This window comes from Primulina huaijiensis, chromosome 4, assembly GCF_012295235.1.
Source record: "Primulina huaijiensis isolate GDHJ02 chromosome 4, ASM1229523v2, whole genome shotgun sequence".
Classification (NCBI taxonomy): Eukaryota; Viridiplantae; Streptophyta; class Magnoliopsida; order Lamiales; family Gesneriaceae; genus Primulina; species Primulina huaijiensis.
In genome coordinates, this window is record NC_133309.1 from 23,607,128 (window position 1) to 23,633,690 (window position 26,563).

The 26,563-nt window shown below is 33.6% G+C and overlaps 4 protein-coding genes across 4 annotated transcripts in view; all 4 read left to right on the forward strand.

The window, feature by feature from the left end:
- The first annotated feature begins 12,977 nt into the window (after positions 1-12,977).
- Positions 12,978-15,123, forward strand: LOC140975558 (uncharacterized). Its single transcript, XM_073439315.1, has 2 exons — positions 12,978-13,385; positions 14,625-15,123. Exons 1-2 carry the CDS (start codon positions 13,041-13,043, stop codon positions 14,937-14,939), a joined length of 660 nt encoding a protein of 219 aa, XP_073295416.1. The 5' UTR covers positions 12,978-13,040; the 3' UTR covers positions 14,940-15,123.
- A 2,394-nt stretch (positions 15,124-17,517) lies between these two features.
- LOC140975559 (malate dehydrogenase, chloroplastic-like) lies at positions 17,518-19,969 on the forward strand. Its single transcript, XM_073439316.1, has 2 exons — positions 17,518-17,740; positions 18,569-19,969. Exon 2 carries the CDS (start codon positions 18,569-18,571, stop codon positions 19,799-19,801), a length of 1,233 nt encoding a protein of 410 aa, XP_073295417.1. The 5' UTR covers positions 17,518-17,740; the 3' UTR covers positions 19,802-19,969.
- Positions 19,970-21,611: 1,642 nt separating this feature from the next.
- LOC140974787 (protein ENHANCED PSEUDOMONAS SUSCEPTIBILITY 1-like) lies at positions 21,612-23,053 on the forward strand. The gene has a single exon (XM_073438275.1). It carries the CDS (start codon positions 21,661-21,663, stop codon positions 23,005-23,007), a length of 1,347 nt encoding a protein of 448 aa, XP_073294376.1. The 5' UTR covers positions 21,612-21,660; the 3' UTR covers positions 23,008-23,053.
- A 2,173-nt stretch (positions 23,054-25,226) lies between these two features.
- The window catches only part of LOC140974788 (GDSL esterase/lipase At1g74460-like), a 1,924-nt gene continuing 587 nt past the window's right edge, over positions 25,227-26,563 (forward strand). The window contains exons 1-4 of the mRNA XM_073438276.1: positions 25,227-25,534; positions 25,661-25,791; positions 25,907-26,146; positions 26,262-26,511. Coding sequence (XP_073294377.1) covers positions 25,270-25,534; positions 25,661-25,791; positions 25,907-26,146; positions 26,262-26,511 — 886 coding nt within the window. The 5' untranslated portion in view covers positions 25,227-25,269. The remainder of the gene's footprint in view (positions 25,535-25,660; positions 25,792-25,906; positions 26,147-26,261; positions 26,512-26,563) is intronic.

Sequence of the window (26,563 nt, forward strand, 5' to 3'; positions counted from 1 at the left end):
CAAGCGTTACGTTTCGATTGCTCTTCTAAAAAAACAATGTCGCTGGATTTGATTCGACTCTAAATCCTTGTCTTATATGTGTTAGTCAGAAATATCGACCAAATTATTTTTTTAAGGGTATCTAGAGACTTTTTTTTTAAAAAAAAAATAAATGATCAATAAATTCCCAACAACATAAGTATTTTTGTGTGTAATCTCTATCAGACCAAAAAAATTTCCGCAGTCTCTGATTCACACAAAAAAAATTTGCACTCTATTGGATCCCAATTGTTTTCTCGGATGAAATTCAGTACAAAAAATTGAAAATCTGGTAATAATATGTGATATTTGAGTACAAAATATATAAGAATGGACAAATAATATATGATTTATTCAGTACTCGAACATGTATAACAAATATTGATATTAATAACACTTCTTTTCTTGAATGAAAATCGGTACAAAATATTGAAAATATAGTACTAATATATGATATTTAAGTACAAATTTTTAAAGATCTATTATTAATATATAATTTTTGAGTACCAAAACATGTATAACAAATACTGATATTAATGACGCATATTTTTTTGGGAGAAAAATCGGTACAAAACATTAAAAATATGGTACTAATATATAATATTTGAGTACACAAATAATTGTAGCAAGTGTTGAAATAATATAGTTGTTCTAATTTTATACTCAAAATTTTATCTCTTATATTATATCTAAAACAATCAATACTCAAGTATCATATATCAGTTTCAGAATTTCATCCGAAAAAATGTGGGCCTAAAGAGTACAAAAATATTTTTTGTTTGAATCAGGGACCGCATGAAAAAAATTTGTCTGACGGGAACTGAATACAAATAAAACTATGATGGTGGGATTTAAAAGCAATTCTCCCTTAAAAAAATGGAAAATCAAGAGATGGAGGATCATGACATTTGTTTGATGATCTCTTAATTTGGATTAAAGCGATATACAATGTTAGTGCAGAAGAAATTTTGAACAAAGTGCAAGAAGATACACATGTTCCCCGTCAATCTTTTTGCACTTTGAATTATTTATGCTTTTATTTTTTGTTTTGTTTTTGGTGAATGGAATTCGGTACTACTTTTAACTTTCTAATCATTGTCGTTTAATTTTATTTTAAATTTCATATCATCTTTACTTAAAAGTTTAATACAATCGTGGATTCGAATATTTCAACAATCTTTTTCTTTCCCATTTTGTTTGATCTGACTCGTTCAAAGTTGACGATACTCGATATGTTTTAGTCAGGGTGTAAACGAAATCACTAAACTATAAAAGATTGGATTTGAGCTCAAGTTCGATTCAAAGCTCGGAAATTTTAATATTTCTGACATAATTTCTACACTTGACATAAACTAAATAAATTTGAATACCATATCCCTTCAATGATTTAGCTTTTAAAATTTATTATATATGTCGCTTCACTTATCTAAGTAAATCAACTATGGCAGAAAACAAAGTCAATAGACAATTTATTTCAAGTTCATCTTTGTCAATGCCATGGACTTTAAGATGCTCACTCCATTTTATTTCAAATAAATGAATAAGCGAATAAGCATTTTCCCAATCAAACATTTGATCGAAGGTATACCAAGTCCTAACATATGTTTGGCTAAAATCTATTAGAGTAGTGTCCAGCGAGTCAACTTGTGGCTTGTGATTTATTAACTCTTATGTAAAATAGTATTTTATGGTTTTATCTGATTATGACATTTATTTTATTTGTATACTCATGCAAGTTGCATAAATAAAGTCTTTGAATTGGTATCATGAGGTCTGTCTCTCAACGTAAGATCATGAGACTCGTTAGGAAACGTATTATGTATTCTAAACTGGTTCCTAGTCGATTCAGTACTCTAAAATAAGGATAAAAGTCGCTCATGCTTGAAACTAACATGTATGATGTAAATGTCATGTTTCATTGATAACGACATGTAGATATCCATTCATACATATAGATGATTGTTTGATGATGCATTGAATAACCTTCTCTCAGGTTTTCCAAGTGGCTATATTGTTTATCAAGTGAAATAATCTCTAGTTATGGTTGTACAATATTAGTCATTTGACCGGGGACAACGTGAGACTCTACATACTAGCATGTACTTTGATCCGTTTACAGACTCCATTGAGGGTCATCAGATGACGAGGTTTAGTGTAGTTTCTAAATACGTTGGAATCAATCATTGTAGTCGAGGATTCACCGTTCACTTATAGGTGACGATATCCAATGTGATTTGATGAGTTATAGTGCAAGGAATCCCTAGTCAGAGTAAGGCAAGTGCATTTTAGAAAAGTTTTTTCTCAGTTGCACATGTCATGTTACTATTATTACTCAAATATACATTACATCATTATCGAATTCATTTTCAACTCTCGAATACCAATGGTTGCAGAGTCGATCGAGATATATGAGTTGAAAGGACCGTACTGTATACTAAACAAAAATTTTAAAACTTTTGTTAAATCTTGAGTGCGAGAAAACAGTACACCAACAAAATCTTGATATATGATATTCTTAATTTTCGAATATAATTTTTGTGTCGACGACTATATGTTTATATGAATTATTCGGATTTTCGAAATTGTTCTAGTTTGAGAAATATGCAATTGTTACAAAAGATAAAAGTTAATTTTGAAAAATGACCTGATACTTGAAAATTATAATATTTTAGACAAGATCAGACCAAATGTAACCCTATTTTCGGTATTATTCAGAAATCAGGCGGACAAATAATCTCATTCAAATGAAAGGGGTACTTTTTTAATTATTATTTTGAGGAAATGAATATGTACATATTATTAAATATGAACATAAAGAATTAAATGTCCAAATACTTTATAATGTTTACTTGAAAATAAAAATAACAACAATAATATTATTAAATATGGGAAAATTACATTTTTGGTCTCTGTTTTTTTTTTTTTTTTGAAATTTTGGTATTTTATATTTCTAGATTTCAGTTTTAGTTTATTTTATTTTTTTCCCGTAAATCTAGTCATTTTCCGATGTGGTGCTAATGTAGTGCTTATAAGTATATAACCACATCAGCACTCTTGATATAAAATTAAAAAAAAAGATTAAAATTGTCAAAAATCGAAAGATACATGAATAAGAGTAAAATTTGAAATTATAGATTTCTAAAATCACGTACATGTATGACTAAAAACGAAAATATCTATAATAATAATAATAATTTCCTAAGTCAATAGACATGATCTGCTATTACCACCAGGTTCAAGGCTATAGTTATTAGTCAAGACGTAACTGTGTTTTCTTATACTCGTGACAACGCTGAGTGAACCTACTTGGGTACTAATGAGTCTTGCTGTTAGGTCCATGAGTCCGGGAGGTACGTGTTCATCTGCTGGTGTTATTCATTCTTTTATAGCTCATCTAACCAAGCAGATCAAGCGACACAACGTCAGCAGTTTGACACACGAGAACTTTCTAATAAATGAGTCATCTCATTACTACTCTAACTCGTGTATGTTTAACCCAACAAATATTTTTGGTAGAGTTTGATTCACTAGCAAGCATGAAACCTTATTTAGATTTACAAAAACTTAAAACATAAACTCAATTACGCATATCTTTTTCAATTTCTCAATCAACTATTTTTTTTTTAATATTTAAGATTGACTAATGTTTACTTATATTGTTAATCCTTGTGGACTTGCCAAAAACGAAGCCCAAATCAATTGGATTTCAGTCCACTATACCACATAAACGGGCCTCAGCAAAGCCCTACTCCCTGTCACGATACAAAAATTGAATTACTATGGGCCGTAGCACACGTGTGGTCCGTAGGAAAAATTGAGAACGAAATATTTTTTTTTATATTTTAAAAGAAAATTATCAAAATTTTAAATTGACATCGATAGGGAAAAAATAGATTGAAAATAGAATTGTGGAATATTAAATTGAGTAACTAAAATATATTTTTGGAATTTTAAAAAAGTTTTCACCAATAAAGTTGAGTAAATTAGAATATTTATCTAAATATGATAAATTTCAAATTAATGATTATTTCATATGTTTATTATCAGTGATTGAATATTATCTAAAATTTTAAAAATATAGATAAAGATGTGATTGAATTTTATATAGATAAATATAGAATTGAAGATTTTAAAAAGAATACTATTTTAAGAATTTTTTTAAAAAAAGTTTCATCAATAAAGTTATATAATGAGGATGTAACACCAAATAAATTAGAATCTAGCATTGTGTGAGCATATATTTATATATAAAAAATATTCTTTATTATAATTTTTAATCATATATAATTAATTTAATTGAAATGGAATAAAAAAATGTAATATATGAATAATTATAACTATGTTAAACATTAAATAATTTGTACTATTGGACGTTGATCGAATGAAAAATCAGAAAGAGAAGTTGGTTGAATTGAAGGAAGAAAATTAAGGAAAATAAAAATGATAGATATTATTACTCTAAGTTTTAAAGATTTATAAATAACAACATCTAGTTGTTTCGGGATTCAACTGTTCTTTGATTGTAATTTCAGGTTTTCGAACTGCTAGATCAATTCAAGTCGTTTCAAACAGAACATCTGGAGTTAAATCCGTTCATGCAATGAATTCAAGCCGCAATATATATTTCTGAACAGCTATGGGAGATCAAATGTCAATCTGACTAGATCAAAGTCCTATCACTACAACAAAAATCCTATTTAACAACACATCAAAGACAACGGTTTTAACAAAAACCGTTGTCTTTTTACTTTTAACAACGGTTTTAACAAAAACCGTTGTCGTAGCCTAAAAAAATCCGCTCAAAGACAACAGTTTGTTTAAAACCGTTGTCTTTGATATATCTACGACAACGGTAGACAACAGTTTCTTTAAAACCGTTGTCTTTGATATATCTACGACAACGGTTTTTAAAAACCGTTGTCTATGAGCGTTTTTTTTTGCCTACGACAACGTTTTTAAAAAACCGTTGTCTATGAGCGTTTTTTTTTTGGACTACGACAACGGTTTTNGTAGCGACGGTTATCGCTACATTTAGCGACGGTTTTATTAAACTGTCGCCTATCTATAATTAGCGACAGTTTACATTTAACCGTCGCTAAATTTAGGGACGGTGTATAAGACCGACGCTATTTAGCGACTATTTTAATTACGACCGTCGCTAATGTTAGCAATGGATAACGATGATTTCCATCGCTAATTCATTTGTGACGGTTGTTTAAACACCGTCGCAAATTGTAACTTCAACAACACTTTAGAACCGTTGTCTTTTCGCGAATTCTTTAACCACATGACATTTAACAACGGTTTTAACAAAAACCGTTGTCGTAGGTATACCACGCCGTAGCTAGCGGACATGCGGGCAAAGAATTCGCGCAAAGGCCACGGTTCGGGAGGGTTGTTGTAGTTACAATTTGCGCCGGTGTTTAGACAACCGTCACAAATGAATGAGCGACGGAAATCATCGTTATCCGTTGCTAACATTAGCGACGGTCGTAATAAAAATAGTCGCTAAAGAGCGACGGTTTTATACACCGTGGCTAAATTTAGCGACGGTATTAATTCAATTTCCTCCCTAAAATTAACGAAGGTCTTTTATACTTTCCTTTGCTATTTTTGTCAGTAAAAAAAAAAAAAATTTCAGTCGAAAATTTTTTAGTCTTGATTTTAAAAATTTATTAAACTTTAAAAAGAACGAAATTAAAATTGTGTAAGGGAGAAAAATTTTAAGTGTTGTGAAGTATACACCGTCGCTAAATTTAGCGACGGTGTATAAAACCGTCGCTATTTAGCGACTATTTTTATTACGACCGTCGCTAATGTTAGCAACGGATAACGATGATTTCCGTCGCTAATTCATTTGTGACGGTTGTTTAAAAACCGTCGCAAATTGTAACTACAACAACCCTCCAGAACCGTTGTCTTTTAGCGAATTCTTTAACCACATGACATTTAACAACGGTTTTGTATACCTACGACAACGGTTTTTCACCGTCATCTTTAGACGTCTACGACAACGGTTTTTCACCGTTGTCTTCAGGCATGCTTATCGGTTCCACCGGACCGGTTTCGGACCGGTTCCTACCGGTTCTCGGTCCGGTAAACTTGGAACCGGTCCGAACCGGTTAGGAACCGGTTCCGAACCGGTTCCGGTTCCAAGTTCAAATACTTGGAACCAATCCGAACCAAGACCGGTTCGGCTTCTAATAAACCGGTTCTGGTTCTGTTCAAACCGGTTCCGAACTTTAATTTATTATATTTTACTATATAATTAAAATTAGTCATATTAATGGAGAATTTTTTATTTAGAATTTTGATTGCAAATAATTATGATTACATAAAAAAATCTTAACAGAATAACTTAAACATTTACTTTTACAATTGTTAATCTAAAATTCATCACGATTTATTAAAATATATTTAGAATATTCTGGATCTTCGTCGGAACTTGAGCTTTGGAATTCGTCGATCGCGCCAGAGGTCCTATTCTTTTTTTCTGCTGCAAACCAATCTTGTAGGCACGTTAGCATGGAAAGTGTTTCTGGCTTTAAATTAGTTCTTTGGTCACCAATGATTCTTCCACATACTGAAAATGCTGATTCGGAAGCTACACTTGAACTTTGAATGGGTAGGACATCTCTTGCAATTGCAGATAACACTGGATAAAGTTTAGAATTTACTTTCCACCAATCAAGAACATCGAAATTATCCGTAGTCTCAATATATTGACTTAGATAAATTTGGATCTCATTGTAATTGGTTGTTGTCACCGATTTTCCTTTGAACTTTTGTCGTTTCAAACTTTGAAAGAAGTTCAGTGCTCCACTTTTGCTCTTATATGTCGGCATCTCCTCCGACTGCGCACTCGGTTCATCACATTGTTCACTAGCATACAAATCAAACAATTCTTGGAGAGAATGCATGATTGACTTCTTTTGATCGTCAACATTCTTCCCAAGAAATTTAGCATAATATTCAAAGAACACGTCTAATCCTCCTTGATTTTGAGTAGGATCAAGTAATGTTGCTAAACCATGCACAATTGGGATAGTTTCCCAATATTTTAAAAATTTGTTTTCCATATTTGCAACAAAATCACGCATAATAGAATCATCGCGATATTCAATAAATTTATAAAACATATTGAAAAGCAAAGGTAGAAACATGGTTGAAGTAGGGTAGTTAATGCCAGAAAATTTTTCGGTTGCTTCTTTAAAAATTTCTAACAAAGAAACACATTTACTCAAAATATTCCAATCATCGTCTGTTAGCATTAAAGCTTGTGTTGTAATATTATTATAATACGGAGTAACTAAATCTTGAAAACGTAATAAAGTATGAAGCAAGTGATATAAAGAATTCCATCTAGTTTCAATAGGAAGAGGAAATTTTTTAAATTTAATTCCGGTTGATTCGACTAGTGCTTTCCAGTCACGTCCATATCTTCTTTCACGTAATAATTTCCCACATAATTTGAATTTTTCTATTACAGTGGACATTTGTTCATCACAAGCACATTTAACACATAAGTTGATAATATGACACGCACATCTAACATGAAGCAAATTACCTTCTAAAATTGGTTTTAGTGGATCTTTAAGATATTTAATTGCAAGAGTATTGGCACTCGCATTATCTAACGTTATCGACATTATTTTATTTTGTATGCCATAAATCTTAACAACATTTAAAACATATCTAGCTATAGTGTATGCGTTGTGAGACGATTCTCACTGATCTAGCGCTAAAATTCTTTTTTGCATAGTCCAAGTTTCGTCAATCCAATGACATGTAACAACAAGATATGATTCATATTTTAAATTAGTCCAAATATCAGTTGTCAAACTAACTCTACAAGAAATATTTGAAAGATGCGATTTTAGTGTTTCTTTATATTCTTTGTAAATATCAAAACAATATTTTTTAAGTGTGTGCCTAGAAATATTATGAAAATCAGGTTGAATAGTACTAGTAAATTCAACAAAACCTTCTTGTTCAACTATTATAAAAGGTTGACAACATTTGGTAACAAACTTTACGATAGCTTTCCGAGAAATTTCTTTTGTAATTATAAAAGCTTTACCACTAAAAGGATTAATTTGTTGTTGTATTGGTTCCCTACCGAATGGTTGTAGCGTATCAGGGTCAAGTTTATGTACCTTAACTAAATGTTTTTTCAAAGTACCGGTACCACCGGAACCACCACCCGTTTTGTAAGAATACCTCGTTTTGCAAATTTTACAAACGGCAAAAGAGTTATTCGTACCTTGTTGTTCAATATCAAAGTGATCCCAAACTTTGCTTCGCTTTGCACGGGCTGTCGTCGTGCTCGTTGACATTGTGTTGCTTGCTCGAGTAGACGATGGCGTCCCTACATCTTTGTTGGGGAGTTCCATGGCTTCTTCATCCTCGTGGCCAAGTTCAACTTCATCAAAGTCGGGGATGTAGCCAAAATGTTCACCAAAATCGGGAGCGTATTCGTCACGACCACCACGACGGTTTGAAGACGATGCCATTGAAATTCGAATATTTGTATGAGTAAATTGCGAAATATTAAATAAATAACAATAAAAATAATATGGATTATAGATAAAATTATAACACAATTATTGAATATATTTGGAGAAATGATAGCAAAGAAATATATTAATTGTAGAGAAATGAAAAGTTGAGAGAAAATTGATATGTGAAATATGAAAAATGACTTGTATTTATAGGTGATTTTGAGGGTTAAAAAATAAATATATATTTGCAATTTGACCCCCAAAATTGGGGGCCAAATTTTAAAAAAAAAAATTTTAAACATTTCAGTAGCCGTTGAAAAACGGCTACTGAAATGTTGGCTGCTGCAAATGTGCAGCCTTGGGCCAACGGCTGCATTTGCAGCCGTTGGCCCAAGTGCCTTTTTTCATTTTTTTTTTAAAAATTTGATTGTCGGATCCGGGTCCCGTTCCGGGTACGGTTCCGGGTCAACCCACAAATTAATGGATTGTGTTTGGTTTCGGGTCCGGTTCTCACATACCGGATCCGGTTCCGGGCTTATCGGACCGGTTACGGGTCGGTTCCGGCCCGAACCGGTCCATTAAGCATGTCTAGTTGTCTTTGAGCACACCCTTTAACCACAGGGCTTCTAACAACGATTTTAAAAGGCCTACAACAACGGGAAAAAACCATTGTCGTAGGCCTTTTTTCTTGTAGTGTATATACAATATACATGTTTAAATTGTTAAAATCCAACTGCACTGTAACCAGTCAGATGTGAGTAATTTTAAAAAGGAAACTGCAAAGTCAAGTTGTTCAATAGCTGACATATTTAGAAAGATTGCACAATATCCCACAAGCTCCCGAATGACTGAAAGCTGTCTATTTCATTTATGGTTTTTAAGCCTTTCAGAAGTAAGGAGCTTAAAGACGAAAAGTACAAGAAACATTAAATGAGCGTTTAATTATATGTACGATGATTGAAAGCGACATGTTCATTTTGTTAGGTAAAAGTGCAAATGATCGTTGAAAAGAAAATCCGGTTTTTCAAGCTTTTAAACTATAAATATGCAGATTTCAAAGAGAAGAAACCATCAAAAAACTATCTAACTGTTTTATTCAAGCCTATATATTTTCAAGAGTTTCGAGAACACTGAAAGCTTTCATATTTTATGTTGCTCAAAGCACACACCTATCGGACTATATTAGATATTCAAGGATAAATCCGTGTCACATTACCAAATCAAACCGTCAAGCTTGCCGTTGGGTTATTTTGTATTGTTTTCTGGTGAATAGAGATTTCTTAAGCATCCAGATCTTGTAAAATGATCACTAAAAGTTTCAAATTATATAGAGATAAGTCTTAGTTGAAGTGAATTGTTATTAGACATTGTAAAACAAAATTCTTCAAGTGGAATCTTTCCTAAGTAGAAGAAGTTGTCACATAGGAATTGTTGAATATCTCCTAATATCCATAAAATATATGTCTCATTTCTTTACGCACTTTACGTTCTTGCCTATATTTTCAAGTTGTTGCTTGTTAACTCACAATTGCATTATATAGTTTATCGTTAGTCAAGCCCGACTGTTTCGGCACATAATCACTTTTCAGTGGTCCAGTAAAACTAGTCGTTCAAAGATATTTTTTAACAGCCTAAAAACTATTATGAATAACTCAAAATTTGAAGAAAATGTTAAAATAGTTTATTCACCTCCCCTAAATCTGAGTTTGCTATTCCAACCATTACCAAACTAATACCTATTTCATTTACTGCTTCAGGTGCTTCTGTTATGTATAATGTAAATTTCGTAGCAGATCAATTCCAACGAGCCTTTCAAACTAGTACTTTGATAGATCCCTAAAGAGTTTTAACTTTAATAAATAATATATATCATAAATTCTCAAATTTAGTAAAGTTGGTTTTGTAAGTTAGATCTATATTTATAATTAGTTAAAATTATGTTTCATGCATCAAACTAGGTTATTTTATACTTTTAGTCCTTTTTTATTTTTTTTACGTAATGTTAACACAACTTCAAATATTTTTCACATGACACTAAATATTAGCGACATATCTGAAGTCTCGTCAACATGCGAGCAATCAATCTGATGGCAAAATAAATAAATAAAAACTAAACTTGAGTTTGATTTTTATTGAGCCAATGTAAACTTAAAAGATAAATTGTTTCCGGTTTGACTTGAATAAGATTTAGATTAGCTATATAAACGTTAGTGTTACAACAATGTCACATAAAAAAAGTAAAAATACAAAAAAAAAAAACAGACTAAAACTAAAATTCGATATTATGGATTACCAAAATCGCTAACAGATAAATATACAAGACCGAAAATGCAATTTTCTTAAAATTTAATAACCAAATTTGCAAACTTGTCTTGAAACAATTCGTCCGAATTCGATTTCAAATACGATAACAATTCTATTCCATGTTTCTATTAGTTCCTCCAAATTTTAATTCGAACTTTGTAAGAAAATATCAGCATATTAACTAGAAACATGGACAGAACACGAAAAGCTAGACAAAAAAAGCTAGTTTTTTTTTTTCGGTAAATAGATACCAATTGTAGACCCGAACATTCTACGCATCACTCGAATTTATAATATGCTATCATATCTATAATCTATGTTGTTCCCTGGTCTTCCTCATTCCTGGACGCAATGCCACTGATTTAAACAAATGAAACAATAGAAACAGAACCAACTCTACTTGAAACTGATCAAGAATTTGTGATAAATTCATCGTCATCCTCGACGTTTTGCATCCATCATATATAAGCTTCGAGAGATATTTTGGCTACATTCCAAGCATATCATAATACATCAGCATCTGTTGTGAATAGGGTCTGATCCTCGTCGAACTCTTCTCTTTTCCGATTGATCGGGATCAAATCCCATCGCCGGTGATGGCGCGACGTCAAGTGGCACGTTCAAATCTTGAAAAACCTTCCGAGCTAGAATACGCGGATGTCTCAGGCTCAATCTCAGAGTAAGATCAAAGTTTCCGAACCCTGAGACGCTCCTCGGTTGAATCGAAAAGAACCCGAGGAAACATACTACAAGAATGATGATTCTGTAAGTTAAGAAGCTCATGATATTTTGCAAGGAAAAAAAATTAACAGGGACAGAATGATATTGAAAGTTCTTGCAAGAATATTGTATGTTTATTACTTCTGGGAATGAGTTGTCTGATCTGTTCAAAATGTTCCATTTGTATTTTATCCCTTGTGGGATTTGAAAAGCATAAAAGTGCACAAAACATTTATATATATATATCGGAAGAGCGTCNCTTTTCAGTAAAACTTTGAAGTATTTCGATTTCATGTGCATCAGATGTTATTTACAACAAAGAAGATTGTAATTTTTATCGTATATTTGTATCATATGATTTTGGTCTTTATATCATGAAATTTTATTTCGTTATTAGTACGTCATATTCTTTATTTTTTTCAATTTTAGTCATTTTTTCGATACGAAGATGATATCGCATCGATGTGATACTGACATGACGCTGACGTGCACCGACATACCAACACTTTAAATATAAAGAGCTAAATTTTCACACATTGAAAGATACAGAACTAAAATTGAAACTTAAAAACATATCTGACCAAAATAGCAAAATATGAAACATATATGATCAAAAATTTCTTATCAATATTTAAATTGTATTCCAAGAACCATTAGATAATTCTTTCAAGCTAGACATGTTACTTAAAAATACCAAGAATTTGCTTTAACCGGAAACTCACTTTAGGATTTCAAGCTCTTTTTTCTATGCACTAAAAATGAGAGTCTTGGTTTCTTTATGCTTTTCCTTTAGATTGGGCATCGTCAGTCCATTCAAACTTCTATAACCCCTTCATTCAATCTCCCACTCTCTTTTTTTATTTAAAAATATTATATATTTCTCGCACACCTTCGCAAGATATCCATTACATTCTTCTTTTTTTATATATATATAAAAAAGAACACAAAAACTCTTATGAGACGGTCTCACGAATCAATTTCGTGGGTCGAATCTCTTATTTAGGTCATCTATGAAAAATATTACTTTTTATGCTAAGAGTATTATTTTTTATTGTGAATATCGATAGGATTAACCTGTCTCACATATAAAAATTCGTGAGACCGTCTCACAAGAGACTTACTCAAAAAAGAATTGAAACCAATTGTTTATTTATTTTTATTTTTTGAAATTTTTAGGTTCAAGAAATTTTCTATGTTTGGTGGGTTATTAAAATATATTCCAAAATATTTTGTCGAATTAGAGTATTTATACACACACACACACACAACGGTAATCTCAACTTTCTAAAAAAAAAATACAATAATCTCAATGGGCTTCGAAAAATGTAGAAATGGGCTGGGCTTTCTAGCCCATCAACAACTTTGGACTCGAGTGCTGAATGGGTTAACTCCGACCAAAGTCTACTCTACTGCCGGGTCGGGCTAAAAAATAGAGAGCCAATTCAGGGCTTTAAAGTTAAGGTTTATCTCGCCACTCTGCACTTCTGCAGTTCACTCATGGCCGACGAATCAGCTCCAGCGGCTCCTCTGAGCAGTGAAATCGAGCCTCAAGCCGAAATTGCAGCTGAATCTGAGCCGGGAAATGGCGGCTCGAAGCGTGCCAGGGAGGATGATGAGGGCACTGAGCCAAACGGAGAGAAGAGAATCAAAGCCGAATCTGAGAAGTATTCTGGAGTAGAGGGTGTAGGAGATGGAGAGGACGAAATTGAAGAGCAGAAGGAGGAGGAGGAGGAGGCTGCTGGGGCCAGCGTGGGTATGAAATCGTTTGGGTCTTCTGTGGAGATGTTTGATTATTTCTATAAGCTTCTCCACACCTGGCCTGCTAATATTGATTTAAACAAGGTAAACTGAAGCTTGGATTTTTTTTTTACACTTTATTCCGATGTATTTCTTTATTTTTTTTTGTTTCATAGGTGAAACCATCCTTTTTTCCTGGTAAATTGTGTCTGTATAAATAGCTTGATTTTCTGTTGGTCTTAAATGATTATCTTATCTGAGGTTTTATATTTTAGAGCAGAGGTTGTGGGGATTTCCTTTGTAGATGTTGAAAGATTTGTTTTTGTTTGGATTTTTGAATATCTTTAGTCTATTTCTGTCTTGTAAGTTGTAACAATTAGGTTTTCTTCTTTTGATGTTGTTTGAAGTCTTAATATGATTTGATACTTCCACTTATTTGTTACAGTTTAATAGTAATATTCATTCTGCAGAACTTTGGCATGTTTCATGGTCTAGAATAGAAACGCTCTTTAGGTTTGCAAGAAATTGAACTGAATAGCATAATTGTTGATTCTTTTTCGCGGAAAGGGTGATGGGGTTGCTTTTCTTGATCTTTTGGTTGCATGAAATAGAATGGAATAATATTATCGTGATTGTATGTTGCAGAAAGTGTGATGGATGTGCTCGTATATTGCAAATTTGTAATGTCATAGAAAATCTTTGGGAACCACTTTAATTTGGTTTTCTCCCCGAAGATGTTTGGTGTGTTGAGAAATCTTGTCCATTTATGGGGTCAATATGTGTGTCAGAATTGGCATATGTATTATAGTTCTCTTTGAAATTCGTATAAGCTGCCATTGGGACTTTATCTGTAACTCTATAACAAGAGTTCAACTTGTCACCTCTTTCTTTTCTTGTTTCGTGTTTCCCCCCTACCCCCCTGACAAATAGGTCGAATTTGAATTTTTTTTGGGTGCAAACGTTGTCTAATGACCATATCTTCTTAGATGATAGCAAACAGTTTCTTATAGGCACGGGTTTTCATTGTCAGGCTTAATATAGCTGGAGACCTTCAAAGGTTGATCTTTTCAAATTTTAGGAACAAAATTTAGTATATCTGGTAGTCCGAATTTCATTTTGCTGCAGTGTTATGAGATTCATGAGTAGTTTACTACTGTTTATTTTAGGTTTGAAATACAAAGCTCTGATTATCGTTGACCAATTTAATTTTCACAGTGAAACACAGTTCCGGCGATGATATTTGAAATTCAACCTTTTGATATATGTTAATGAACCTTCTTTTTAACTCGAGTGGAAGTTTCCATGATGTATGGTCTTCATGAATTTGGCTTGGTTCTGTTTCAGTATGAGCACATCATGATGTTGGAATTGCTTAAAAAAGGTCATATGGAGGCAGAGAGAAAGATAGGCTGTGGCGTTAAAAGTTTTCAAGTCCGATTTCATCCACAGTTTAAAAGTCGCTGCTTCTTCCTCATCAGGGACGATGAATCTGTCGATGATTTCAGCTTCAGAAAGTGTGTAAACAACATACTTCCCTTACCAGAGACCATGCAAATAAAACACGATGTGAACAAGGCGCTGCGTGGAAAAGGTGGTGGCTTTGGTCGTGGTCGTGGTCGTGGTCGTGGCCGTGGCAACCGAGGCAGAGGCAGAAAGTAAAAATGAGATGGATAAGTACTTCTATTCCATCTATTTGCATCAACAGTATTTACTTAACTTCTCTAAATATCTATGTTCTAGGAGAACATGAAAATTAATGTTTTTATTTCTTCTAGACCAGATAGAGTTTTGTAATGATCTCTCGCAGATGCCAGAGCATCCTCTGTTAGAACCAATTTCTACCTGTGTAAAATCTTTGTCTAAACATAATATTAAAAAATTTTAAATAAACAAACGAGGATGACAATGCGATGTGTTTTGTGAGTCGATGGTCCATATCTCGACACATGAGTAGTATTAATATCGATAGTGTTGATGTGATAAAGTATAAGTCTTTATATCAACTGTTAAAGATAATATTTTTAGAGTAGTTTGAATTCAACCTGTTCAATTAGAGAGAAATAATAATGACTTTTCGAAGTAGAGGAGATACCATAGTATACATGTACGTATATGTGTGTATATGTATAATTTCACTTTTCTGATTAAACTTTTTATTTTATTTTATGTAACCTCGTTTATGGGTAAAAAAACCATTTTTTTTTTCACAAATAACACCAATAGTACATTTCTCTCTGTCTCAAACCAGAGACGAATCATCTTTAGGGATTGTTGTGTGTTGTGAATGTATTAAAATATGAGACTTTTCATGATTGGGATATTGAAAATCGCAATTATTGAATAATGAAAATTTAATTTGTTAATTTTGATCAATTATTCTCTATCCTCAAAAATTCAAATACACTTTTAAATTGAAACAACTGAAAAACAATCTATATATATCTCATTCTCGTCTCGAAAAAATCCCGACCTGACATTTCGTGATTTTTCTTGTCTCGATCAATGTCGGGGGAGAGATCGAGAAACTAATATCATTCCGACGAGATTCTTGATCTGAGTATTTTAATTTTTAAAATTTTTCAAGGAATATCATAATGTTATTAACACATTGAGATGGAATGTTGTAATTTTTTTTAAAAAAAATATTAGGTCGAAGCTCATATAAAAATTGGCTAACGTATTTAAATAGTGTTTGTTCATATATGATGATTTCAGAGCTTAAATGAAATGATTAACTAATTCATCCAAATTTTAAAAATTTACGTTGACAAATATTATGATTCAAATAAAATTATACAAAATAAAAGTGAGTTTATCATCATTTTATCTACTTCATCCTAAACTTACTGTTGTTCTTACCCTTATATTTATCGAGATATCTTCCATGTCTGATGAGATTATGAACTTTCGGAATATCTTTTTCATATTTATCGAGCTCACGAATATTTAGGTCCTTACGATAAAAATTCTCAATTTTTATGAGAACAAGAATTAGGTCACTACAGCTTTCCCATTGACTAAGACGTCATGTTATTTTTGTACATTTAAAAAAAATTACTTAAATATCATCATATGTTGCATGCTTCACTTGCCAAGAGAAAAAAAAACTAAGATAATTTAAGACACGAGAATTAAAAAAAAAAAAAGTTAATCGGTTTAAAATTTCAAGAGAGAATGATGTGCGTATACTATGTTATTAACATTAATCGATTAAATTAATTATTTTTGGTAACTTTATTAATTTTTAAACGAATAAACGGATTTATACATTCCTCCACTTATTGAAAATTCTCATAAGTTATAGAAAAACTATAATTTTGGTTATATATTTATTTATTACGATTGTGGTCCTCAATGTTGTCAAATTTCAGATTTAGTAATATATCTTACAAATTTTAGTATGTTTAGCATTTTTTTTTATCGAAAATATCGATGTTGCATTACGTGCATCAACATCATGACGGAACCAAATAGACACCGCACAAGTATGTTTAGTATTTTTAGTATGTTTAGTATTTTTTAGGATATAGAATATTTGTCGACGAACAATTGATTCTTGAATCTTCATTATTTGTTGTTCAACAATTGATTGACTATTATTTGTCTATAGTTTGACACTATTTGTTGAACGAGATTTAGTTAATAATATAGATATATATTTTATTATTGATGAATTTTATGTTTCAAAATTTTGATAGGACAAAATTTAGTTAAACAACATAATCTAGTGACCGACTCTTTTTGTTATATAATTTTATATGTAAACAATTAATAAAATATAATTTAGAAAAAGAAAAAATGACAAACTTTTTCATAGGAAGTCAAGAAGAGCCTCTTAATTTTTCATTTATTTATTTTGATATTTTGATGAGTTTTTTTAATTATTTTTATAATTAACCAAAAAACCCAATAATTTTATTTCTTAAAAATAAAATAAAATTAAAATTCTTATGAAATCGTCTCACGTATAAATTTTTTGAGACACATCTTCTATCTAATTCGATTCATAAAATATATTATTTTTTAAGTTAAAAATATTATTTATGAATCTAAATATGAATCGAACTGCTCAAACCACATTTCTATACAAAACAAAATATCTTTCAAAAAGTCAGCACAAAAAGCAAAACCAGACAAGCCACCAACTCTGTGTGTGATTTATTTTTCACAAGCACAAGGCATCCTGGCCGTTGAAACAACACGTGGACAAATAAACGTGAGGCCAGGATCTCCCCTAGAAGAATATGGGATCGCCACCAAGGAGATTCTATACGTGTGCCTTCCCCATCTGAAAGACTGGAACATTCATTCATTTGTAGATTTCCTCGAAGCACAACGACGGAGAAACTAAGATAACCAAATCCCTACAAATACATTCGCCCCTCTTGTTTTTGTGAGCAAAAGTTTCGATCTTGAAGCAGTTTTAGCCACCCCATCTCGGTTCATCACCTACCCCAAAGGTGAAGTATTTTTTTTCTTTATTTTGCTGATTTTCTGAGGTTTTATCCCGTTTGAATCGTAGATCTAGCTCTTTTTGTTGAAATAGTGAATTCGAACTGCATCTTGTCTCATTGGGAATGTGATTTTTATGTGACAGATGGGTTGGTTTTGATTACTTGCGATCGAGAAAGAATTTCTTTGTTCATTTTTATTCTTTATGTGTGAGCCACTGCGGAATAGGTAGATTTAGTTTCTTGCCTTGTTTCGATTGCGTATATGGAGGTATTTTAGCATTTGATCTTGGAGTACATGTTCAACAGAATAACTTTATTTGGATGGATCAGTATTTGGGGAGGGGCGTTAAATCTATTTAAAGGTGAAACTTACGGGTTTAGAAAAATTACTTGTGATGGATCTTGCTTGAGTTTGCCTCCTCTTGGTGGATAGATAGGTTCTAAGTTGTTGCTGTAATGTAGATCTTATAATATGCTATTAACTTAATGTTTTTGATTTGGTGGAATTTAAGAGAATTCGATCGCTGAACGCTTGAATTGATATGGGATCAGATCTGTCTTTGTTTTTTGGCTGTCAGGGAAAGAACTCAATTTGAGCTTCTATTGTTTCGTTTATTAGAGACTTTAAGCTAGCTGTTTAAAGATCTAACCCATATCTTTCCTTATCGATATACATTTTCTGTTCTTTCTTGAGGGTTTCGATATATTTTCTGTTTTTGTATTGAGGAAATCCATGAATAGTATGTGTTGCTTTTGATTTATTTGAAGCATTGGTAATGGTTACTTGGTATAAACTTGTCTGATTTTAGTTGGTCTATGTTGGAAATTTGTAAGATGGCAGCAACACTGTCACCCACTTCTGTTAGATCAACCACATTCGCTGGCCCCCGAGCTGGCTTGCTCTCACAATCAAAGGCTTCTAGCATCAATATTAATTCGAAAAGCTGCTTTTGGAATTTTAATGGTCTCAAGGCAACAAATGGCACACACTCTGCATTTGAATCTTCATTCGTAGGCATTGAAAATGATGCATTTCTCAAGCCCTTATACGTTGCAAAAGCCAAAAGTCACAACCAAAGATCTTACACATATGCTCCGCCTCAAGCATCCTATAAAGTAGCGGTTCTTGGAGCTGCTGGTGGAATTGGCCAACCTCTATCCCTTTTGGTCAAAATGTCGCCTCTCGTTTCTGCTTTAAATCTTTATGATGTGGCCAATGTCAAGGGAGTTTGTGCCGATCTCAGTCACTGCAACACACCCTCTCTGGTCTCGGATTTTACTGGACCTTCCGAGTTAGCCAAATGTTTGAAGGGTGCAGATGTTGTCGTCATACCTGCTGGAGTACCAAGAAAGCCAGGTATGACCCGTGATGACTTGTTTAACATCAACGCCAGCATAGTGAAGTCTTTAGTCGAGGCTGTTGCCGAGAATTGCCCTGATGCTTTCATCCACATTATCAGCAATCCAGTCAACTCTACTGTGCCGATTGCGGCCGAGGTCTTGAAGCAGAAAGGGGTTTACAATCCAAAGAAACTCTTCGGTGTCACTACTCTTGATGTTGTTAGAGCCAACACATTTGTTGCCAGGAAGAAAAACCTGAAGCTCATTGACGTTGATGTACCAGTTGTTGGTGGGCATGCAGGAATTACCATTTTGCCCCTTTTGTCAAAGACTAAGCCCTCTGTAACTTTCACCGATCAAGAAGTGCAAGAGCTAACTGTGAGGATTCAAAATGCTGGGACGGAAGTCGTTGAGGCAAAGGCAGGAGCAGGATCAGCCACACTTTCGATGGCTTATGCTGCAGCACGATTCGTGGAGTCCTCACTCCGAGCCCTTGATGGGGACAGTGATGTGTATGAGTGCTCTTTTATCCAATCTGATTTAACTGAGCTCCCGTTCTTTGCCTCCAGGGTTAAGCTAGGAAGAGAAGGGGTGGAGGCTGTGATTTCATCGGACCTTCAAGGGTTAACCAAGTATGAACAGAAGGCGTTGGAAGAACTCAAGTCAGAGCTGAAGGCTAGCATTGAGAAGGGTTTAGCTTTTGTTAAACAACCCGTGACTGCATAAATATGTGACAGATCTGAACCGATATAGCAAATAAAGTAATACTGCAATGCAGATTGATTCATGCATGGTGTTCCATTTTTGTAGGCAAGCTGAAGATAAAGCTCTGTTTTGAGTTCGAGTTTTATTTGGTGAAGCAAATAAAGTATTATTGCAATGCAGACTGATTAATGGATGGTGTTCCATTTTTGTAGGCCAGTTGAAGATGAACCTCTGTTTTGAGTTCGAGTTTTAAACGTGTACTACTCCTGTTACAAGCCAAACGAATGTCTGGTGTCGAGTTTGTTTCTATCCTGAATCAGGGGTTTTCTGCAAATTTGGTGTGTAATAATAAGCAACATTATAATGAAAATTTGAGATAAAATAAATCCCATAAACAGAAGAACTCAACCCCATTAGCTTCTCCAATCTCTTTCGAGTTTACGATAAAGCATGATGATACATTAAAACACTATTATTGGGTTTTGTCTGCTGTTAAAATAGTCAAATACATGTTAATGTGGCCAAATGCAATGTATTTTTTCACCATTCTGACTTATAAATACATATAATGCATACGTAGAAATTGGATGAATCCAGCACCTCATCATTTCCTTTTCTTACACTATCATCTGCACACAAACTGTTAACAATCATGGCAGAAGTAACCCTGATATCTTCATGCCTTCTTGTAATGTCCACCACTATGGCTAACAATGGTGGAGCTCTCATTTCGGGGATTGAGCTTTCTCCATGGGAATTACAGTTCATCCTATTGGAACCAATCCAGATATGGATCCTATACAAAAACCCAGATCATGAACCCCATGAATTCAAGAAAACCTTCCTTGATCAGCTAAAAACCTCAATTTCATGCTGTTGTAGACGGGGAAGATATCCCGTGGATTTGATGTAAAATCAAAACCATCAGTTCTTGATTGCTGGCTTCCTTCCAATCTCGACACTGACCATCTCCTCGGTTCAACTTTTATGGAAATGACTTTGTGGTGGGGGGTGGGGGGTGTAAACCAGTTGCTGTAAGGAGTGGAAAGGTGAATCCATTTGACGGGAACATCTTGATTTACCAAGGGGCGGAACCCGACAGCATAGATGTCGATGCATGCTTGGTGCCGGGGACAATGCATGCTTTGGACGAAGATGCAGAGTTCATGCAAGCCGTCACCATTTGAGTATGTATTTAAAAACTGGGAAAGTTATATTCGTTGCTTTGAATGTTCGTGTTTTATGATTTTGTTCCGTGTCTAATTATAATCTTAATCTATTTATTTTGGAAATTTAAGTTCTTTTTTCGACGTTACGCTGATGTAGTGCTAACATATGTACGTAGCATCATCATCATCAACACTCTCAATTAAAAAACGACTAAAATTTCAGAAGATTAGTTTAATCTAATGCGCTTAATTATAGTCAAACTTCTCCATCATCAAAGGCTGGAACGGAAGACATGAAATTAATCAATTCTTTAGCAATATCTTTCATACCAATTATGATTCTTCTTTATTTTTTTTGCTTGTGTTTAACTTATTTAGTAAAGCATAACTTCTGTTTAAGACAACCTAGCTACTTTAACTACCTAATTATTATGTATTAAATATTCATCCATTGATTTGTCCCATTCGAAAATGTCAACGATAAAATTCCCACAAAAAATTGTCGTATTATCCAAAGCATCAAATTCCCATACAACTTAGCAACAAATGAATGGCAATGATTTTCTTATTCTAATCACTTTAATAAAAAAAATTACTCTCTCAATAATAATCTCTTACAACAATTAGATCAAATAGCCTCTCACCTTTCAGATCTACAAGTTTCTCATATCAAATTATCCTGCGTTTCGATTTCGCAATAGCTTACAAACTATGTCGGAAATCGAAATACTATGTTCATGCATTGTTAAGATGGCATCAACCACCATAAACAATGGCAATGCAGTTGCCAATTCAAAGATGGAGTTAACTCCATGGGATCTGATGCCTCTGCTAATCTGCCCGATTCAAGAAGGGTTACTCTTTTACAATCCCAACCTCCATGATCAATTCAAGAAAACCTTTGTTGATCACCTGAAAGCCTCACTTTCAAGAACATTAGACTTCTTCCCTCCCCTTGCGGGCCGATTAAAAACTATTAAGAACGACGATGGGACGAGCTCTTTCTTCGTAGACTGCGACAATGCTGGGGCTGAATTTACTCATGCAAACGCTCCGGGTGTGTCGGTCTCCGACATCTTGGATCCAATCTACGTACCTGAGGCTGTCTATTCGTTTTTCACACTTGTTAACATTTCCAATTTGGAAGGCGTTTCTAAGCCATTGCTCGGGGTGCAAGTAACAGAGCTAGAAGACGGGTTTTTCATCGGTTGCTCCATGAATCATGCTCTGGTAGACGGGAATTCTTTCTGGCATTTCTTTAATTCTTGGTCTGAAATATCCCGTGGTTTCGAAACTATATCGAAAATCCCCGTTTTCGAACGCTGGTTTCCGGGAAAAATCAATCTCCCAATCCATATTCCTCCATTGGAAAGGCGAAATATGTTCAGTGACTTTGATTCAGATCAATTGCTACAAAGGGTTTTTCATTTTAGCAAAGAGAACATTGCTAAGCTCAAATCAAGGGCCAATGACGAAGCGGGCACGGGAAAAATATCCTCTTTACAAACTCTGTTAGCTCACATATGGCGATCCGTGCTGCGTGGGCGGCGTAACAGCAGCAGCATTAATCAAAACTCCGAGAACCAAAAAATTCACTTCTTCGTACCCGTTGGCACCAGAGAAAGAATACCTCTGCACAATTGTTACTTCGGCAACGCGAGTTATGGGGCAATAATCTCGTCGAATGAGGACCATATCTTTCATCATGGCCTTGGATATACGGCGATTATGTTCCACGAACTGGTAAGTCAACAAACTAAGGAACAAGCGATCAAAAACTTGGAAGATTGGGCGGAAAATCCTACAATACCGAGTAAGCGTCTGAGTAATAATATTTGTGTCGTAAGTAATTCGCCTAGGTACGATGTGTATGGGAATGATTTCGGATGGGGAAAACCAATCGCTGTGAGGAGTGGGATGGGGTTGAAAATTGATGGAAGGATCACAGTTTTCCCGGCAGCAGATCCCGGCAGCATCGATGCGGAAGCTTGCTTGGCGGAGGAAACATTGGAGGCCATGGCGAATGATGCAGAGTTCATGGAAGCTGTTAGCATCTGACCGGAATATGCCATGCACGTTTGATATATTTTTGAGTGGGAAGTATTTGCTAGAAGGTTTTTCATGAATCTAATCTAAATAATAAAATATGCTTAATTATATTTTAGAAATCTATTTTTTGTACTAAATCGAGTGAAATTTATTAAAATCAACCCCCCTAATTTTGTGTAATATGAGTCTCGATATTTTAAATAGTCAAACTTTGGTTTTAATATTACATATCATTTGGTATTTTCTTCGAATAACTGACGTGACATATTATATATCATTAATATTCGATCGTGTTAGTAATATCAGCGCTCCACTAAAATAAATACTAAAAAGTGAAAAAAAAATACCATTTTCAGAATATGATAAAAATAAAGATAGACCAATTTACAAAATGATTTTATCATTTTCTACTTTTATACATGCATTTTTTTAATAATATTCATTTGTTTATAAATTATATATGTCAACAAATAATATCAATAAAATTAAATAGATATATCTATTTTTTTTCCCCATGCACATTGTGTTGATTAGTTTATGTCTATTTACAAAATTATTGGGAAGACTTCAACATACTTTTTGTTAGATGTCTGAGTCATATTTGATTAAGTTTTTGGGATTTTTATATATGTACTTGGACAATCATGTCTATTTAAACTAACATTTGGGGTGAAGTTAGATCTAATTCTGTTATCTTAACATGATATCAGAGCTCAAACTCATCATTATTTATGAGACTGTCTTATGTGTCATATGCTAATGTCTTGTAAATTCATGCTCTCTAGTTGTTCATTCTTGAACGTGAGGAGGTATTTTAGATGTCACATCGGCTGGATTAAGTTCTTGAGAGTTGTATATATGTAATTGGACAATCTCCTAATGAGCTAGCTTTTGGGATTAAGTTAGGCCTAAGTTCATAATCTTAACACTTCTGACTTCTTATTGTTTTAACTGTTGTTAGATATTTTTGACATTTTTTGGCTCGTGTATACCGCTCTCTAAAATTTCTTGAAAATGTTGAGAAATAAATAGAGTTTTGGGGTAAAAGAAAGGGAAATTTAAAATACAATTTTAGTTATGTAAGTTGACATGGTTTAGATTTATGTCTTGTAACTTGTCAAAGTTTAGTTTTCATTAAGTAATTTAGATTTTTTTGTTTTAATCATTTTTCACCGGAAGCCACTAAACCTATCGAATATTGCTTATTTGAAACTGGTTCTCTCGTACGTGACTCATATGACGCGAATAAAGCCTATGTTACACAAATTAAAATCAATTTAAACAAAAATAAATGAAAAATTATACTAAATATTTCAAAATTGGAGAAAAAATCTCATTGTTTTCCTTTATTTTTGTTTATGTAGATTTTAACATGTGTAATATATGTTTTATTCTTACTATATGAATTACACAGGAATCGGTGCCAATTAGCATATTCATTGAATTTTGTGAATTCGGACAAAAAAAAGAGGAAAACCAAAAGAAATAGTAAATTAGAAGAATAATTTAATATAGGCATTTAGTCATTTAAATAAATTATATTAATTTTTGGAACATATATAAAGTCACATAATAAAATCATATTGTAATTAGTTTGATAAGATAGATGATGTTTTAGAGAAATCCAAAATTAAACCCTAATTATTAGAGTAGGTCTTTCATAAGACGATTTCACAGATATTTATCCGTGAGACAGATTAATCATGTCCATATTTACAATAAAAATTAATATATTTGACATAAAAAGTATTACTTTTTTGTGGTTACCCATATAGAATATCAGTTTCACAAAATTGACTCGTGAGACCGTCTCACATGAGTTTTTGTGTAATTATTATAGGTTGCTCTCAACTTTACGGCTTGATTTATGATATTTTAATTAACTTTTAATTTTGTGTGAAATTTGTTAATCTCGTTGAACGATTTTCCCTTATCACAAATGAGAACCATAAGAACTTTTGGGTCGCAAAATAAAGTCCTTTAGACTTGGATTTATGCGAATATATTAAATCTCTTACTCTTAATTAGTCATCAAAGGATCAGCACTTTTTCAAAATGCGAATCTGTATAGTTAGGCTTCTGCGGTTGTTACATAAGACAAAGGTAGTTGAAGTTGGTTGAAATCTTGTTCCGTTTGGCCATCAAACTCTTCTACCTTTTTTTGTTTTGTTTCATGCAACCTTATTAAATCCGAACCGAACCCTCGAAATTCAAGAACCTTGGATTCAGTTCTCTCCATAACATACAACGTCGTCCCTCGTATCTAAATCCATGAGACCTGTCGAGAAAATGTTCGGGATGAGATTCGAAAAGTCAGTGGTGATATTTTGCGTGATCAGTCTCGGGTATTTCATCAACGGACATGAGTGTAAGGTAGTGCAGTTTATATTCGGGGATTCCTTATCGGACGTTGGGAACAACGATAACCTCGCCAAGAGTCTAGCTCGAGCTAGCTTGCCTTGGTATGGTATTGATTTCGGCAATGGTTTGCCCAATGGCAGGTTCTCTAATGGCCGAACAGTTGCTGATATAATAGGTAACACTATATGAGTCAGTCTATCCTCCTCGGGGAGTAATTTGGCGTCGGAAAATTTAGTATATAAATTGCATAATTCGTAGGTTTCATAATATATTATATAGGTGATTTGATGATGAATTTCAGGTGATCAGATGGGGCTTCCAAGGCCTCCAGCATTTCTTGATCCATCTCTAAATGAAGATGTTATACTACAAAATGGAGTGAATTTCGCCTCCGGAGGCGGCGGCATTTTGAATGAAACTGGCTCACTTTTTGTAAGTTGATCAAATCTTTCTGCCTATCCCTATTTTTATTTTGGGAATCACCAAAGTTTTTTTAAAGAATTTATATAGATTTCATGGATGATTATTTAGTAAATTTATTGAGTAGATCCAGAGATTCGGGCTATACAAGCAAATAGAACTGTTTCGAGGGACACAAGAACTGGTTAGAGCCAAAATTGGAGACACTGAAGCAGATGAGTTCTTCCAAGAAGCTCGATACGTCGTCGCGTTAGGAAGCAATGATTTCATAAATAACTACTTAATGCCGGTTTACAGCGATTCATGGACTTATTCAGATGATAGCTTCAATCATTATTTGCTGCAAACGCTACAAGACCAACTCACGGTAATTCATTAAGCGATCATTTATTATATACACAATTAGAACAGAAAATTTTAACACGTTCTCACATGTTTCCATTTTGTCTTTTTGGATCTCATGATATTCGTGCAACCTTCAGGTGTTACACGGCTTGGGTGCGCGAAAACTGATGGTTTTCGGGTTAGGTCCAATGGGTTGCATCCCACTTCAAAGGGTATTGAGTTCATCCAGTGGATGTCAAGAAAGAACCAACAATTTGGCTCTAAAGTTCAATGAAGGAGCTGGCAAAGTTGTGGCTAACTTGTCAAACCACCTCCCTAATGCCACCTTCAAGTTCGGAGATGCATATGATGTTGTCAATGATCTAATCAGCAATCCAAACAAATATGGTGAGAAAACATGCAAGAGAGCTGTAGTGTGTGTGTGTGTGTCTATATATAT